Genomic DNA, 17,765 nt, shown 5'->3' with positions numbered 1-17,765 from the left:
TAACACCGTTTCTGCCATCTCTTGAGCACCTGCTGGGTCCGTCACCTTTATTCTCTCATTTAATCTTGACAACATTCTAAGACTGCTTCTTGCAGGTGAGGTCTTTGGGCTCAGAAAAATTACGTAACTTCTCTACAATCACATAGCAAGACGAGGCAGAGCTAGGATTGGAACTCAGCTCTTCCTGACTCTAGAGCTGGACTCCCTCCTCGCCCGTGTTCCTGTCCCTTCTGCTGGTGGATGGGCACTGGGTGCCGTCCTATCCACGTGGACGGCGTGTTTCCTATTGATGCCGCGGGCTTCTGAGCCGGGCCTGGCAGGGGCTCTGATCCTCCTTTGCTCTGCTGGGGGCTCTGGGAGACCAGGCGGCACCGTCTCCATCGCTGGGCGCCTTGTCCATGTGATTGTAGCCCTTACTAGTTGTCAGGCACTGTTCTAAGCCCTTTATGCTTATAACTAACTTAGTCTCCAAAGCAACCCTGAGAGGCAGGTCTGGTCTCAGCCTCATGTCACAGGTGAGGAAGCAGAGGTTACGGAAGTTGCCTGAGGTTGCACCGTCAGCAAACAAGCTTTGCACCCAGCACTTTACTCACCACCCACCAGAGTCACTTTGAAGAGCAGGGGCTGTAGGGGCGCCGGCAGCCCGTGGGCTTCGAGACCAGCCATCACACCCTCTGCTCCCCAGACCCGAAACCGCCCCCGACCAACCCCAACCCCGCTGCTGCCTCTTCCCGAAGCCTCCCAGGTCCCGCCTCATCTGCAGACCGTGACACACGCTCCCCACGGCGCTTGGTTTCGCGTCCGTCCACACGACGCCCGTGCCGTGATGAGGGTGGCCGTGTTTCCTCCCCAGCAGAATTAACTCCTTGAGAGCAGAACCCGGAGCTCAGCCCTCGGGGGTCCCCGGCACCACAGTCAGCGAAAACAGGGGTCCTGCTGTGGGTCCTTGTGTGGCTGCAATGAGCTTTGTGATGAGGACCCCAGAACGAGAGCGCTAAGGGACCCCCGAGGCTTCAGTCCGCTCACCGAGGTGGCGTGAAACTTCAGATCAGGGCACTTGGAGGGTGGAAGAGCAGAAAGGGCGTGTTTAGGGGCAGGGGACCTGGTAGGAACCCCGACACCACACACACACACGCACACGCGCACGCACACGGCAAGAAGCGGGCTCCTTGCTTCCACGGCCATCCCCACCAGCCTCCTGCCCTTGAGGCTCCCCAGACATGTGGGAGGCATCCCAAGGGATGAGCAGCGGTCACGCCAAGCACCGTGGCTTGAACAGAGCCCTGCCCCAAAGAGGCCGACCGTCCTGCTTCTCCGGGACGTCTCTGTCTGGCGCTGAGAACCTGGACAGGGGCCAGTACAGCGCACCTCTTCGCCCCCGTACCTTATCCAGCCTGCTCTGGACAGGAAGCGGGGCAGCAGGGAGGCAGAGGGGGGTTCCCATCATTTTCCGGAGGAGAGCCTGAGCCCGGGGCGGGCACGGGAGTCCCCCAGATCATTTGGTCCATTTAGAACGCAGCTCGGGTGCCATGGAGGCACCTTTGTCCTCGGGGTTCAGGAGCCCACCCTCAAGAACATCTCTCCCCTTTCTTCCCCAGCAACCCCCCCGCCCTCTGCTGGAGACCTGTAACCCCGGGGTCTTCCTCCTCGATCCCCGCCCTTGCCCAGCTGTGACCTGCCACTGGACCAGTATAAATCCTCTTCCCATCTGGCTTTGGAAGAAATGGTGATGGAGTAAAAGCAGCAACGGCATCTGCTCCTTTAGCAAGTGAGGAAGAGGCAGCCTGCGCGGCCTCAGGGCCCAGAGGCAGGGGCCCCTGGGTGCGGGGAGCGGAGAGTCTGATCGAGGGGAGCTGGGGGTGCGCCGAGGACCGTGCAGGTGAGTGGGGCTCGTGGGCAGCACCACCCGGACGGGACGGGGCTCCCAGGAGAGACGCGGGCAGAGCCAGGATGCAGTTCCGGGTCCCCTCGCAGATACAGCTCCCAGAAGGGGTGGTCTGGGGCACCACGTGGCTTTGTGCCCCCACTGGGGCTGAGGGGAGAAGCAGCAGCGGGTCATGTGGCACTGTGCCCACCTGTGCGGGACTAAACCTGGGGATGCTGAAATGCAGAGCTGTGGTCTGGGGCCCTGCTCATAGGTGGTCAGCTGGTTGGCCCTGCTGGTCAGCGTGTGGCTCAGCCCTGTGTCCAAGGCCAAAGTCAGCAGCTCAGGTCCACGTGAGCCTGTGAGCAGGTCCGCACTCGGGCCTCTGGTCCTACGAGACATCGCCAGAGATGCGTGGAGCTGATCGCTGGGGCGGTGGCTAGGAGGGGTGACAGAGCAAACCTGCTCTCACCTCCACAGGGAAGGTTCTACTGCAGGTCCTGAGGCCAGGCTGAGGCACGGTGTCCTCTTCCTGACTTAAAGACTCCCTCTTTCCCCACCCGACTGTGGTTTCAGGTTTTATCCCACCCTCATTTTGCAGACTGGGCGTGGAGAGGCTAAGACATTGACTGCAATTCTCGCAGCTGCAGGCAGCACCTGCCTGACGTCCTCTGAGTGCCTTTACGAAAGCACTTCCCAGGCCCTCCTGTAGGGCTGTCCTGGGCCTGCCGGGGCCGGGGACACGGCAGGCCCTGCAGGAGAGAGTGTGGGCAGGTGGGGGCCACTCAGAGTGACCTTCCAGGCTGTGGCTGGTGGGTGGTCAGGGGGTACATGAGGCAGAAGTGGGGTCAGGCGAGCCGTGGACATGATGCCCTGTGGGTCCAGGTGATGGGCAGACACCGGGGGTGGGGCAGCCGGCTGTGGCCCCCTGGTCACACCGCGCTTTGCCTTCCTTCTGTGCCAGAGGAGGTGGGGGGGGGCTTCACCTCATCCAGTACTGGTACCAAGTCATGGACATGCAAAGTAGAGGAAAGGGGGAGGGGTCACGGCATTTCTGGGTCTCTTGGAAATTACTCCATCTGTCAGCAGAGCAGACAGACTCCCACGGTCATTTCAAGCTTAGTCCTATAAATCCATCAACGCTTGAGGGTCTCCGTTGGCTTCTTACAGTCTAGCTTGTGGTCCGTGCTGTGGCCGGCAGCTCTCTGCACAGCAGGGAAGGGCACATCCCGGTGGCCTCAGGTGGACCTGCCATGCTCTGGTGGCCTTTCCTCTGTGCCAGTCTCCCCTGTCTCCATCTCCACCCAAGTCACCGCGAGCGTCCTCCTGGTATAGACATTTGCTCACATCTGTCATCATTCCCCAAGGATAATTTTCTGGATCTGGGGCTGTTCCCATGGCCGAGTGTCAGGGCCCTGTGATGCTGCACTCATACCACGACTGGAAATTATAATTTTCTAAGAGATAGTAAATTTGACAGCAACCAATGATAACATTTAATTTTCATCTCTTCAGTTTTAATGAAGCCCTTTGTTTTTGTTATGTTCTGGCCAAATGTATTTATTATCTTAGGAACTTCTTGTTCAACCCTTTGACCCCTTCCTCTACAGGGTGTTTGCTTTTAATTGATTTGGTAGAGCTCCCTGTATGTAAAGGTATTATTAACTCCTTGTCTCTTATATATGTTGCGAGTATATTTACAGTTTATTCACGGTATGAACCTTTGGAAAGGGCTTTTCTGTCCATTCAGGGATTTTAATTTTTATGAACTGAAATCTATCAGTGTTTCCCTTTATGATTCCTACCTTTGATGTGATGCTATAAAGACCTTTCCCACAACAAAATTATGAGACCATCCATGCATATGTTCTGCACATTCTTTCATGATTTCATTTTCTACGTGGAGCTCTTTCACCTGGAGTTGATTTTCCGTGTCTTTGTAGCCGGCTTCGAATTCCCTTTGAAATGAAAGCCATTAATACATCAATTAATTCATTCATTAACATGGCGGGGAGGGGAAGCTGGTCAAGGATACGTGAGAAAGATGGGGTAATTCGTAGATCGGGGTCCAAAAGAGAAGGATCAGGTGGCAGGGGGTGCCCAGAGGGATCTGCCTTTATCTCAGGGTGGGACACTCATCTCTGAGACCAGAGGAGGGGGCGGAGGTCAGTTTGGCCAGGTCAGGAGGTGGGTAGGGAAGGGGCTAGGAAGAAGGGCTGTGAGCTGGGTGCCCACATCTCCAGGGACAGAGTGGGTGGGTGGGGACGGTGGGGAGGGACCAGGAGGGGTGGCATCAGTGACAGAGGCTGGTGTGAGCCAGGTGGCAGGGCCCTGACCAGGGCGGGGGTACAAGTTTAGGATCTGTAACTGTGATGGGCTGCCCCGCCTTCGCGCCCAGTGGGATCTGGGAGATTACAGTCCACTGGAGAGGTGTCCTGGGGGAGAGCCGGGCATCAGGTAAAGGGGCAGGTGGCAGGAGCAGGCTGGGGGCACAGGGAGTCGGTTCACCGTGGGCAGAACATTCTAGACTCAGGTACAATGAGAGATCCAAGAAGGAAGGGGCCGTGGGAGGGGAGTCTGGCCCCGATCGGTGGACAGGAACGGAGTCAAGGTCAGATTACCCCGTTTGTACGGGGCATTACAATCCCCGAGCACTTTCACGTGTGTGTTTGCAAGAGGTAGAGGGGTTCGCCTCGAGCTGGGCCCGAGACCGAGTCAGGATGTGACCTCGGGAGCCCAGTGCCCCTTCCCTAGGGCCCCACCTAACTGTCCGCATTCTCTCCACAGCACAGTAGCCCTGCCGCCAGCCTTGCTGACCATGGACGGGACGGCCAGTGTGAACTCTGCCGGCCGCCCTCACTACGCCTCCTCCATCCCTGTGCCTCGAGCTGCTTCCCAGACCAGGATTCATACACCGGCCGCCTCTCCCCGGCTGCGGCCGCACCAGGCCGGCCTGGCCCTGAGCCCGCAGCGGGCAGCCTCGCCAAGACTGGGCAAGCCGGGGGGCCCTTCCAGAGGCTCGTCTCCCAAGGCCTCCCGGGGGAGAGGCTCCCCCAAGGCCTCTGGGGCAGCGAGGGAGTCAGCTGAGGGGGCTGAAGGCCTCGCCTGCTCCCCCTGGAGCAGTCCCAGGGCGACCCCCAAAGCAGCCCTCTCCAGCCGGGCTGGGTGCAGAAGCGCTGGGGAGACACAGGGCACTCAGGGAAAGAAGAGGGTGGCCCAGGAAGGGATTCTGACCCGCCAGACCCGGGGCAGGAGCCCCTCCCGCACCAGTTCAAATGCAGAAGCTCAAATACCAGGGGCTCCCGAAGGTCGAAAGCCATCTAACCACCCAGGAAAAGATCAAAGAGACGTACCCTACAAAAGTTCTGGGGGCCCCAGGTCTTCGGAGCTTGATGCCCGGGAAGCTTCGGGGCCTCGCTCCCCGGTCTGCAGCCCCGTGCGGAGCGCACGCCCGCCGCCCGCCCCGGGGGTCATCAGCTTCTCCTCGGTCCATCAGCAGAGTCAGCCTGTCACCGCTACCGTGGCCCCCTTCCGCTACAGGTGAGCTGCGGAGCCCGCGGAGGGAGGGGGGCTGGTGGAGAGAATAGAAGGTGGGCGGGGCCTAGAGAGCTGGGGCAGGGTTAGGACCTTAACAGGGGGACCTGGACCCAACTCTGGGGACGCCGCCACAAAGAGGCTCAGCAGGAGGGTGCCCCCAACACGGCCGTGCGTCAGGGTGCCGTGGGTGCTGAAGAGCCAGTTACCCGGGTAGGCGGGTAGGCAGGTCGGTCTCGCCCGACTCACCAGTGGGATAGCTGCCACCACTGAGTTAGACTGAGAGCATGTGACGGGCTGTGCCTCCAGCCCGTGGTCACTGAAACCCCCACGGCCCCCCTGGCCGCCCCCACTGATGCCCTGCACCTGCCTGTCTGCTGCCCTCTGTCTCCACTTTCCACGCTGCCTGTGCGTATCTGTCCCCAGGGCGCTCGGACGTGCTTCTTTCTGACGTGGTCACGTTGGGCCACGTCACCACCGTCGGCAGTGGCCAGGCCACCGTTCATACCAGCATGGTTAACAAGCTAGCCTGTCCTGCTTTCTTCAGACAGCACAAGTGGAGAGCACAGAAAAATGCTTCCATCAACTGTGGTTCTTTCATAAAAATATAACTCTTTACTGAAGTGGCCACCTTAAGTAAGTGACATTCTAATTCCTAAGTATGACACGGGTTAGAGATGCTCAAATGCAAAGGAAGTGCCTCCCCGGCTAACCGAACGTCCTGGGTTTTCTCTCTGTGCTGATTCGAGGACAAGCTCTCCCACGGTTTGGGTGGAGACGCTCCCCGGACACTGGGTCTCCCGGGCTGGAGTGGCTGGGGTTGGTGAGGGGAGCTGCACGTTTGCCTCGAAGCTAAGAGTGTGACTTGAACCCTGAAAGGTCTTGGGCTCCCTTTCACCATGTAACAGACAGCTGGGCCCCAACACCTCGTCTGCACGTCCCACCTCCTCCAGCGCACTGCATTCATTCAGTTACGAACTCCACAGTTTAAAAGGACATTGGTGCACGAAAATACATGGAGAGGAAGACGGACGGGTCAGTGAGGGATCCGAAAAGGTGTTACAGGAAAGATTAACAGAGCCGAAGCAGTTTGCTTTGGAAGGGGAAGGCTGAGAGGGGGTCTGAGAGCTGTTTTGAAAGACGTGAAGGGTTGTCGTGTTGTAAGCTGACTTAGATTCACTTGGTGCGGCTCCAACGCCCTGAATCCACGTCATGGTGCTTAGAAGGTAGAGAGACTCTCGAAGCTCAGGAGGAAGAACTTTCCAGCAACTAGACAGGCTCACAAATTACCCACTGGCAGTGAGCTTCCAGGCACTGCAGGGATCCCGGCTACCCCACGACGGGAGCAGGCCTGCCTCGGGGACCCCTGCCCCTCGGAGCATCCCTTCTGCCTGGCACACCTGACACTTCTTCCCCGTGACCTCCTGGACTCCCATTCGTAAGCTGATCAGACACCTTCCTGAGGCTGGTCCTTTCCCATCCCTGACCTGCTTCCCTGCGGACTCTGGGACTTGCTTCTCCTCCCTGAGTTTCTTCCTGTTGAATCCATCTTTGGGGGAAAGTGTCCAGGCGTTCAGCTGTTCAAGATTTTACATCATCTACCCTGCGAGCCCCCTGGCAGATGTAGAATCTGACATCCTCCAGTAAGGTCAGGACTTTTTCCTCTGAATGTCTCAATGTGACCTGAACAGACAGGTTTCCTCTGCTCAGCAAACATCTGTTGCCTCTTTGGGTTGTGAACAGAAAAGTGTTGCACCACCTCAGCAGGGGTCTTCACCATCCCGCCTCCTAGACCTGCCCCTTTTAGGCCCCGGGTGAGGGTTGCAGGAGGGTTGTGGTTTGGGCAGGGGAAGATTGGGGCCAAGGACACCCCAGAGGCAACAGGTGAGAGCCGTGGGCACCTCTGCTGAGGGCTGGGCTGGGCCACCCCGGCAAGGACGTGCCATCGGCCCTGTAGGGTCACAGACACCCTGTTTGCATGGAAACTTACCCCTGCGCCCTGCAAAGCTCCAGCCCATTGCAGCAGCTGGGGTTGTCGGGCTCCAATCCCCATCCCCAGGCCCCTCCTGCCTGACCTGCTTCTCCGGGGAACGAATCCAGCAGGTGTCTTCCCTGTCTCCTCAACCAGTGCCTCTCAAGGGTGTGGGTGCGGCCCTTCCGCATGACCAGGCACAGCCTCCCTTTGGGCAGCCCGGCTCCCGGGACAGAGAAGGTGCAAAACGCCCTCCGGTCTGGGTCTGCTCGGGACTGTCTGCTTCCCTCAGATCTCCGCCCTCACTGCCCTCTGCCCTCTGCCCCCCGGGAGAAGAGCCCCAGCAGGGGTTTCTTTCCCCAAGGGGTTTCCCCTTCCTGCCCGGGTGGCCTCCACTCAGACCCCAGTTAGGAGGGTGTGGTTAACGGGGTCAGGAGTGTCGGCGTCTGGTTGGTTTTCTCCTGTCTGGTTCAACCTCCAAACAACATCTGGCATAGATGGTGCTGTCCTTTCCGGCTGGGAAGGGAGGGGACACGGGGGCCTGGCCGTGCAGGGGAGATGCAGGAAGAGGAGGTAAAAGTGTGCAGCTCCTGAGGTCGGAGCAGCTGAGGCTGCTTCCTCACTGACCCGGGATGGCGCTCCGGCCCGTGTGCCCCTCGCTCAGCCTTGCTCACGATGACGGTGCTAGTCAGCACTACAGCAAGGTCTTCCTGTTTGTAGCCGTGGTTCCTGCCTGCCTGCTCGGGGTCAGACGGTGCTTAGCTCTTTATGTGTGTAACGTTATTCGGTGAAATGTTTCTGCATGGCCTAGAATCCCCTTTCTCCCCCCATACACTGCGTTATTTATTTATTTAATTTTCGGCTGCGTTGGGTCTTCGTTGCTGCATGCGGGCTACTCTCCTTTGCGGTGCGCGGGCTTCTCATTGGGGTGGCTTCTCTTTGTTGCGGAGCACAGGCTCTAGGCGCGCAGGCTTCAGTAGTTGTGGCACGCGGGCTCAGTAGCTGTGGCCCACGGGCTCTAGAGCGCAGGCTCAGTAGTTGTGGCTCACAGGCTTAGTTGCTCTGCGGCACGTGGGATCTTCCCGGACCGGGGCTCGAACCCGCGTCCCCTGCATCCGCAGGCGGACTCTCAACCACTGCGCCACCAGGGGAGCCCCTAGCATCCCTTATTTTAACAATCCAGGTTTATGCTCATTTCTTTGAAGAAACCTAGCAATTCCAGTTTTTCTTTGGCCCCTCGACATTTAACTGACAGTAGCCCATGGCGAGTGACCCCATCCTTCCCAGGGCAACGAGGGCTCCCGGCTGCCTGCGTGGCTTTGAGAGCCGGCAAACACCTCCCACAGCCCTGAACTCTCAGGCTGATCCGGGCCTCAAGGGCATCTCTTCCGCCCCGTGACCCAGTGAGGCCCAGAGTGGAGAGACCTGCTCTGCGTTACACAGCCAGAGTCCCGGCCATCTCGGTGCTGGAAACTGGAGAGAGAGGGAGGCAGGTTCACCCCCCCCCCCCACCCCCCCGCCCCGGCCCAGGCCAGGCATCGATTTCTCCTCCTGCGCCCCCCCACCCCCCCACCCCCCACACCAAGCTGCCAAAGGGTCCATTTAGCTGTAGACGTGGGCGGGGCAGGCGGCCGGCTTGGAGAGCCTGGGTAATTGCCTATAATAAAAGCTCCTAGAGCCTTTGTTCCTGGGAGCGATTGCACAGTTGGGCTTGTGCTCGGAGACCTGTGTGCACTTGGGAGATGGGGCCCGGAGACCTCGCTCTTCCTTCCTGCTGCCACAGCAGGCCGGGCGAGGACTCGGCCCCCCGGGCGTCGAGGTGACCCCCGCCTAGCCCGCCCCTCTTCCTCCTCCGACCTCCTTGCTGCCCGGACGCTGGGGTCCGGGCCCCCTGGGCTCTCCCGAGGGGCCAGTGACCTCAGCTGCAGATGGAGCCCCTCGCGTGGGTGCACAGGGCAGCCTGAGGGCAGGACACAGGCCGCAAGCCCGAGTTACCAGGGGTCCCTCCGCCCTGCGGATGCCCTGCGTTCACGGGACTCAGGGACCCTGAAGGGTGACTCCCGGGGGCAACAGGTGGCCCCCTGCCCTCGGGTGCCCCCACCCCCGCCCCTGGCCTAACTTTGCCTAGAAGGCCCGCTGCCTGCCAGGGGAAGGGGCGCACATATGCCCATTGGGGGGGCCGGCCCAGCGTGGGGGGCAGAGCACCACAGGGGAAGAACTGACCTCCAAGGGGAGAGGCTCGAGGCCAGGGCGGCCTCCGCTGTGCGTGACCACCGTTCTCTGTCCCGCAGGGCGCAGACCGATCCGGAGCCTGGCCCCCTCCGCCAGGGCAGCTGGGCTGCTGATGGCTACTCCGGCCCCCCCAGCAGGACTGAGGAGAGCCTCTCGTGCGTGGGTAAGTGCTCTGGGGGCGCGACCTCCTCCTGGTGTGCCAGCACTCTCCCCACTGCCCACAGGGGAGAAGCGGCCCCGCTTGACAACCAGGCACCGGCATGTCAGTTGCACTCGGAGCTCGTGCTGTGCTTGATTCAACACAGGGCCGCTCCACCAAACCCAGCAGCCCTGCAAGCTCGGGGCAGCACAGGAGCCAGCGGGCTCCCTGCTTACCCAACGCCCAGGGTGGGTATCGCTGAGGCCCTGACAGAAAGTGACAAGCTGGGAGACTGACAACCGAGAGCCAGGTCCGAGCCCAGCCCAGAACAGAGGAGGTGCTGGGCACCTGGCTGGGCCCAACGGCCTGACACCCGCCCCCTCCCCCAGGACCACTTTTAACCGCCACTCCCTTGCGGGTCACTTCCCTGTGGCCTCCTGTAGTCACACCTGCCCCCAACGCGTGTCATGCCGCTAACGCACCTTGGGAAGCAGAATGTGGGCCTTGCCAAGAGGACCCCAGAACTCGACACGGTGGTCTCCCCCGAGGGCAGGGGCACGGCCGTTCCCAGGGCCCGTCCCGCCTCTGGCCACGGCAGGTGCTCAGTGGGGGGTCTCTGGATGGAGGGACGGTGAGGGGTGAGTGAGTGCCTCACGGTCCGGGGGTTGGGTTCTAAAGGGGTCCAAATCTAAACTCTTAGCGGGGCTTGGGTGTGTGTGTTGATTTTCTTGCAACATTGAAAAAAATCCCCGGAGGATGGCTGTGGTCACCCCAGAGGTACGTGAGACTCCGGGAACCAGCTCCATCCTTTCATTCCCAGCAGGGTCGCTTGCCCCAGGACAGGAATGAACTTGCTTTTGGCAGAGCTGAGGTGGTCCACAGGATTTGTCTTACAGCTTCATCTCAGGGCCCTGCTCACAGTGGGCAAAGCTGGGGCTTAGAGCACAGCCTGACCCTGAAGTCGCCAGACGCCAGAGGTGGCCGCTCCTGCCTTCCCTGCACGGCAGGTGGTCGGGGGTCCCTGTTGAGCCCTCTGCCGGCCTGGCCCCCGGCAGTGCTGGGAGCGGCAGCAGCCCCTCTTCCACGGCAAGCCCTGCCGAGGGGCTTCGTGGGGCAGAGACGGGCGTCTAGAAAGTCAGCCATGCGCTTCCACAGCGGCGCAGGCACAGGGGAAGCAGGGCACCGCAGGGACAGAAGGAGACCTCAGTTCGCTGGCACCAAAAGCCCATGAGTATCGGGATGCGGTAACCAGGAAACTATGCAAGCTCTATTTTTGCATCTGCAGTGTTGCGAGTGTAATGGCTTCCTTATGTGTGTGCCACATCATTCGGGCCTCACGGCCTCTGGCTACCCAGGCGCCCACTCACCGTCGCCATGCCATGTGCGCAGAGAGGAATTTCACACTAACATCCATGCACGCTGGCCCCGGGAGCACCGGGTTGCTCGGCTGGCAGGACCCCCCTCGCCAGCTAGATGGGAAGTGTCTGGTGGATGGCAGGGGGGGGTTCTCTGTTGGGGGTGGTGGTGCAGGGCAGCCTTGGGAGGTGGGCTTCACGGCGAGAAGAGAGCCCCCTGCCTCCCCCAAGCCTCCCGGGATGTGGGCAAGGCCCCCGCGCCACCTGTGCTCCGGCTGTAGCTGTGGTCACGGTGTCCGTCTTGGCCAAGGATACCCCGAGCTCTTTGACAGGTGGAACGGGGAGAGATTTGGGGTCTGCCTGTGCTTCGTGGGGGAGGGGCTCTGTTCTCTGAGCCCGAGGAAACAGAGGAGATGAGAGGAAGGGGGTCGGAAAGGAGGGCCTCACTCACTTGTTACTTCTCTCATTCAATCAAGAAACCACCAGGGAGCCAGCTTTGTGTAGCAGGAAGAGAATTTCCCATGATGACTTGCCACCAAGCAGGGTGCTGGGCGTGGCCTTCGTTTGTCCCAGTGTCCGTCCACCATCCACCGGCAGCTGCCCTGTCCTCCTCTGCCCCGGACAGTGTAGGGGCAACTGTGCTGGTGCCCTGACCCTCCCCGTGCCCACCCAGCTATGCCAGGGAGAGCCTGGCACTGGTCCCCTGATGACGCGCCCCTTGGTTGCCATCAGCACAAACAGTGCCTGGGCCGCCGTTGGATCTTAGTTTGGAGAGTCGGGAAGCCAGGGCCGATGTCGCCGGCGCCCACGTGTGAGGCCGTGTGCGAGGGACCGGAAGGGTCGCCCCAAGGTCGACACAGGCGTCTTAATCACTTCCACTTCGTGGCGTGTGTGAGCGCTGAGTGGGCAGGGAACGAAGGGGCCTTTTCTCGTCCTCACACCACGTGTCACTGGGGAACGAGCCCCCCTCGCCTGGCCCCCGCCTGGCTTCTCACACGAGGCCAAGGGGCCCGGGAGCTGGCCTCGTGCTGGGCCTGTTCGTATTTCTCCGTATCCCTCTCTGTCATTGAGGTGACTCCATCTTTAAGCCACAAGCAAGTTTTCCACGTCGTGTGGGTTTGGGAGAGAAGACTCCAGATCTGGTGTGTCTTCCCAGGGCAGGAGCGAGGCTGGAACTTCCCTTGGGGAGGGTTTGCTCGGGGCCCCCAGGTGGCCGCATGCCCACCAGGCTCTCCCGGGACTGCAGAGGACTTGGGCTCGAAGGCCCTGGGGGTCAAAGCTGTAACGGACTATAGCTTCACCCAAACCCGGCCTCAGTTTCACTGGGGAGAGAGAGGCCCGGGGAGGGAGGAAGGCCTGCTCAGGGCAGCGTGCGTGGTTCGTGACAGCTGAGCTGAAACTGGGACCACTGCCTCGGACTCCCCAGATGCAGGGAGGACCAAATGCTGATGAGCTACTATTTATTGGGCACTTACTGTGTGCAAGGCCCGGCACCAGGCTCAAGTCCTCTGTAAGCACGTTACACACGCTCTGAGGCGGAACCATTGCTCTGCTGTAGGTGAGTGAGCTCGGCTCAGAGAGGTTACGCAAACAACTTGTCTGAAGATGTACAGCGCTAGGACTGGAGTCCAGGTCACCCTCTCCCGGGGTCACCCCTGGCTTCCCGTCCACTGCCGGTTGCATGGTTCCAGCTCAGCTGGGTCTCCCTCACTTCTGCCAGGCGGCGGGAAGGGGACGGGCCGGTGAGCCAGTCCCCGCGAGCCAGTCCCCGCCACCCCCTCCCCCGACCTGAGCCAAGCTCGGGATGCCGCTGCCTCTGCCTCCCAAGCCTGTGTCCTTCATGCTGCGTTCACACCACCACCACCCCCGCCCCCGGACCCCACTTCACGTTTCCACCCTCTGGGGAGTTTCGGGCTGAGCCGGGCCTGTGTCCCAGCCATCCGTGGAGAGAGGACGCACGGACAATTGACTAGAAAACACAGCGCAAGCTCTGGGCAGGCGCTATGAGCTGTGTTGTCAGGGCTCAGGCGGGTCAGGGCCACTGTAGGGCTGGAGGGGCATAGAGCTCAGGGATAAACAGAGTAGGCGTCTGCGATGGAGCAGCCTTCCAGGACCTGGGACAGGAGGTAATTGTAACACTGAATGGCAGTGCCGACTCTACTGGGCTTCCTATGAACCAGGCGCTGCCCTACGCGCCTCGAGTCCTCCCAACACCTGGGCGAGGTGGGGACCCACACCTTTGCTGGCATCGCGGCCTTGCTGCTTGCTGGCTGTGCGGGCTTGGCCTGTTCCTAGTCCCTCTGTGCCTGTGTCATGACACCCACACCTTCTTCCAAGGGTTTTGTGGGGATAACATGCACCCGTGCGAGCCAAGCGCCGAGAAGCTTTGCCCGGCACACGGGAGCCGCTCAGCGCATGCTGGGCGTGACCTGCTGCTGCCCTGGGGTGGGGAGAGGGCCATTCCTAATGTGCCCACCTTACAGGTGACGGAAGGGTAGGTGACATCCCAAGGTGGCCCAGCCAGGATTGGAGCCCAGCCTTCCGAGGTCACGCTCTGGGCCATCCCTGCCATGACCTCCCTGGGGGCAGGGGACACGTCCCAGGTCCTGGGCACCGAGGGAGGCCGGGGAGGCTGTGAGATGACCAGTGAGACGGGCCTGGCTCGGGGAGGGCCGCAGAGGGAGAGGCCAGGTAGTGAGGTCATCCAGGGTAGCCTGCTGAGCGGGGTGTGGTACCTAAAAACTGGAGGCATCTGGATTCTGTTTCTTTGGAGGAGGGGAGGGGGAGGGGGGAGCCTGGGGGACTTCTCACGTCAGCATTTGGCTGGGAATGGGGCTCACCTCCAGGCACTGGATTCGGTCCATTTTAGTGGAGGGTCAAAAATAGCAGAGGCTGGGCAGCCCAGGCCCCCCGGGACTACCACCCACGAGCGCTCGAAAAGCAATGCACAGGGCTGGCAGGGCCTAGCTTCCCTGCTTCCTGTTCCGCCCAAGAACACAGGGCCCCTGTGTTGCCCAACTCCAGAGCATTATACCCATTCACCAATTTTTTATCCAGCACCGACTACATGTCAGGCACTCCTCTAGACACATGGGTACATCCAGGGACAAAGCAGGCACAGACTTTGCCCAGTAGAACTTCTGTGGCTGTCGAGCTGTGCAGTGTTCAGCCTGTGCAACTGTACATGAGCTGCACAGAGGCCCCGTGGTGGAGAAGCCCCAGCTCTGGAGTGTGCGTGCATCCCAGTGAGCGAGGACAGAGCTCTGGCTTCGGGACGCCCCCTGAGAATGTGAGCAGCGGCCACCTTCAGTGCTGGGAAAGCCAAGGTCTTCGACGCTGGGAAGGATGGTGAGAGGGAAGGTGATAAACATCCCCTGTGGTTTTCCTGGAGCTTCACCCCTGTGTTCCATGCCTGTCTGTCCTGGACTCAGCTCCTCCCCGCAGGGCTTTGAGATTCAACTCTCCGGCCTCAGATGAACTGCTTGCATTCTTCCTAGGAGATCCTACCCCCGTTCATTCCTCCGTGTGCCTGTGGGCCGCGGGCAGGTCCCGAGGATAAGGACGCTTACTGGGAGGAGGTGGGCCTGGTCACTGGGAATCTCTCCAAATCAGACCACCCCATACAACTTCGGAGCAGTTATCCGGGGAGCCGGGGTCGCGGGGCAGCTAGAAATCTCAGCCGTGGGAGGAGCTGTTTGCTAGGCTCCCACCACTGTCCCTCTGTGACCGGTGGAAAGACCTCACCTGCAGGGTTGCCCTTAAAGACTTGGTTTCACAAGGCTTTGCCCCCTCCCCGCAGGCAAAGGTGGGTTCGTCCTTTCCTAACTTCTGGGGAGGCCCAGGCAGGTGGAGAGCACCCTCCAAGCCAGTGACATGCAAGGCTTCAGTCCCGCCCTGGGTACCACTGAATGGGCAGAAATGGGCGCACAGCATCCCTGCCCACAACTCCCCCACCTCTGTGATTACAGGATTAGGGTCCCCGCTGAGAGACCCCCACACACACACAACAAGATGCCCAGCAGCCCGCCCAGAAGGAGCTCTGGGAGACACAGTGGAGAGTGAGGGGACACGGACGCAGTGACCAGGACGATTAAGCTGAGAATCACCCCGGTCATAATTTTCATCCACACGAGCCCTCTAAGAGGCAGCCCGAATCAAACCCCTGCCTTCCTGTGTATGTCTCCTGGGTTAGGGGCCGCCCGAATCAAACCCCTGCCTTCCTGTGTATGTCTCCTGGGTTAGGGGCCGGGAGCTTCAGAGGCAGCTGAGGACAATTAAAGGGTCCGGGCAGAGGGAGGGTGGGTGGGCGCGGGGTCGCCCAAGCCCTGGGGGCGGGGAGGGCAGAGAAGCACCTAGCCGTCCCTTCTCTCAAAGGGCGGGAGGGAAGCCAGCAGGTTCTGGGGGGAGAATGGCTGAGGTCAGAGAGGGAAGGGACTTGCGGCAGGAGGGAGGCTCAGGCCCAGGGGCAGTGGAGCCCGGCAGCCCAGGTTCACAGTCCAGGGCAGGAGCTGGACCCCGTGGGCCCCTGCATCCTTCCCGCCTGGGAGGCTGGGCCTCGGCGGAGCTTGCGGGCGTGTGCAGCGGGGAGCAGAGGAGGGAAGCGTCTGGGGATGAGGTCAGGCTATAGGGAGGTGGAATCCTCAGCCCGCACCAGTGGGTATTCTGGGCATCTGCAGGGCAGTTTGTAAGTGCCAAGTGGTCACCAGTGAATAGTCCATTAACGTTCATTGAGACAGGAGCCATGGCATTCTTCTGTTACGTTTAATGCCTTGTTTAAAAACCTAACAAAACTCTAATAGAGGTGCCATCTGAGCAGCCACCGGATGGGAGTGTATCTCCAGGTAGGAAGAGGCCAGGTTCGTTAACTCAGCCGGCCCAGCCCTCCCTGGCCCAGGTGGGCAGAGCTTTCTCCTTTCTCTGAGAGCTGTCCTTAATTTTTTGGCATCAGGGACCTCTTTCAGAAGCTGGTGGACACTCAATCCGCCTCCCAGACAAATGGACGTATTCACAACACAAATCTTGCATTTGATGGTTGGTTTTATGGGCCTTCTGTATCTGGTCTGTGAGCCCAGACTAAGAAATTCTGCTCTGCAGCAGTGATATCATCACAGCGCTGGCCAGACAACCTGGGTTCGGGCCTTGTGTTTTTCCTCATCTGGCTTTTGGGTTTCTTGGCCCACGGCAAGGTTATAGGATTGATTACAAACGGACCAGTCTGCCCTAAAGCAGAAAACTGAGTAAGATTATCTTTGAGGTTCCTCTGACCTTAGAACAGCCAATCCTGCACGGACGGGTCAAAGTGGACTGTAGGTTCGCCTGCATCAGAGGACACATACCCATACAGGCAGTTCATGGGTCTCCATCCCACATGACACAGGGCACAGCCAGCACACGCTGCCCTCCCCCTGCCCTGGCTAGAGTTCCTGCCCGCCACCCCCGACCTCTCAGGCCTGCGGTTGCCATGACAACCGATGGCTGATCCTGGTCTCAGGATGGTGTACCTGGGCCTTGCAGAGCTCCTCTGAGGCCCAGCAGGTCTGTGGGCACGGCTGCTATGGCAACATAGAAGCCAAGCCCGTGTGGGAAACCTCCAGACTTCTTACCCTGGTCTCTGCATTAGCCGGGAGCAGGTCTCAGGAGGACTCAGACCGAGTCCTCCGGGTCAGGTGCTTCCTCCTGCCTCTCCCTGCTGGAAGCCCACCTCCACCCCGACCTGACTTTCTGACCAGCTGAAGGGCAGAGAATGTGGGCATTCTCTTAAGGCCACATAGTGAGTCCTGAAGAGAACCCGAGACCCCCAAGACTCGGGAATAAGGAAGTCCCCAAGGGGTCCTGGATGTGTTAGGGCTGCCAGGTCTCCTGCAAGTGACAAGGATCTCAGGACAGAGGTCCCGAGGCTGAGCCACGAAGGGCCCATGGTGCTGTGGACAAGGGGCCGTAAGAGGAATCCTCCACCCTGTTCCCCAGCCCCAGTATTCTGCGGGCCAGCCAAGTGTGACTGCAGTCCTGGACCCAGGCAGACCCCAGGTGCGGTGGGCATCCGGGCTCCAGGAAGCTCCTGGCTGGATAGGTCATCCTTGCCAATCCCCACACCCCCTCCAGGACCCAGGCCCCCTTTTGGGATCATGTGCAATTATTGAGCAAGTCCCGAGAAACAGCAGGAACTTGTGGGAAGTTGTGAGACCCGCAGATGTGTGTTCAAATCCTGATCCCACCAGCAGTCTGCTGGGTGACCTTGGGCAAGCATACTTCTCTGTATAATGAGGATAATGAGAGTCCCCGCTTCAGGGGGTTTGACGGAACGGTGCAAGTGACAGGTCTAAGAGGGTCTGCTTAGTGGCGGTAAAGACCCCCTTCCCCGCGGCTCCACAAGCATCAGTGAGCCCTTTTTTTTTTTTTTTTGCGGTACGCGGACCTCTCACTGCTGCAGCCTCTCCCGTTGCGGAGCACAGGCTCCGGACGCGCAGGCTCACTGGCCACGGCTCTCGGGCCCAGCTGCTCCGCGGCATGTGGGATCTTCCCGGACCGGGGCACGAACCCGCGTCCCCTGCATCGGCAGGCGGACTCTCCACCACTGCGCCACCAGGGAAGCCCAGTGAGCCCTTCTTAACAGCTCCATGTAGGGAGACGTCGTCGTCAGCCCAGGCTGCTTTAACAAAAGTACCGTAG

At 60.3% G+C, this 17,765-nt stretch overlaps 1 protein-coding gene across 3 annotated transcripts in view; it reads left to right on the top strand.

Annotated features, from left to right (window-relative positions):
• NAV1 (neuron navigator 1) overlaps positions 1 to 17,765 on the top strand; it is a 212,162-nt gene that overhangs the window by 57,466 nt on the left and 136,931 nt on the right. For 2 of the 3 annotated variants that reach the window (XM_022561983.3, XM_089904002.1), the window contains exons 2-4: positions 1,599 to 1,879; positions 4,652 to 5,404; positions 9,662 to 9,765. In XM_022561983.3, coding sequence (XP_022417691.2) covers positions 4,683 to 5,404; positions 9,662 to 9,765 — 826 coding nt within the window. In that variant the 5' untranslated portion in view covers positions 1,599 to 1,879; positions 4,652 to 4,682. The remainder of the gene's footprint in view (positions 1 to 1,598; positions 1,880 to 4,651; positions 5,405 to 9,661; positions 9,766 to 17,765) is intronic. The other variant, XM_089903958.1, reaches the window with a different exon arrangement.

This window comes from Delphinapterus leucas, chromosome 1 (genome assembly GCF_059928025.1).
Source record: "Delphinapterus leucas isolate spDelLeu-1000000601 "Yukka" chromosome 1, BTC_Dleu_Yukka2, whole genome shotgun sequence".
Classification (NCBI taxonomy): Eukaryota; Metazoa; Chordata; class Mammalia; order Artiodactyla; family Monodontidae; genus Delphinapterus; species Delphinapterus leucas.
The sequence above is the reverse complement of the archived record's forward strand: the minus strand, read 5'-3'. Positions and strand labels throughout refer to the sequence as shown.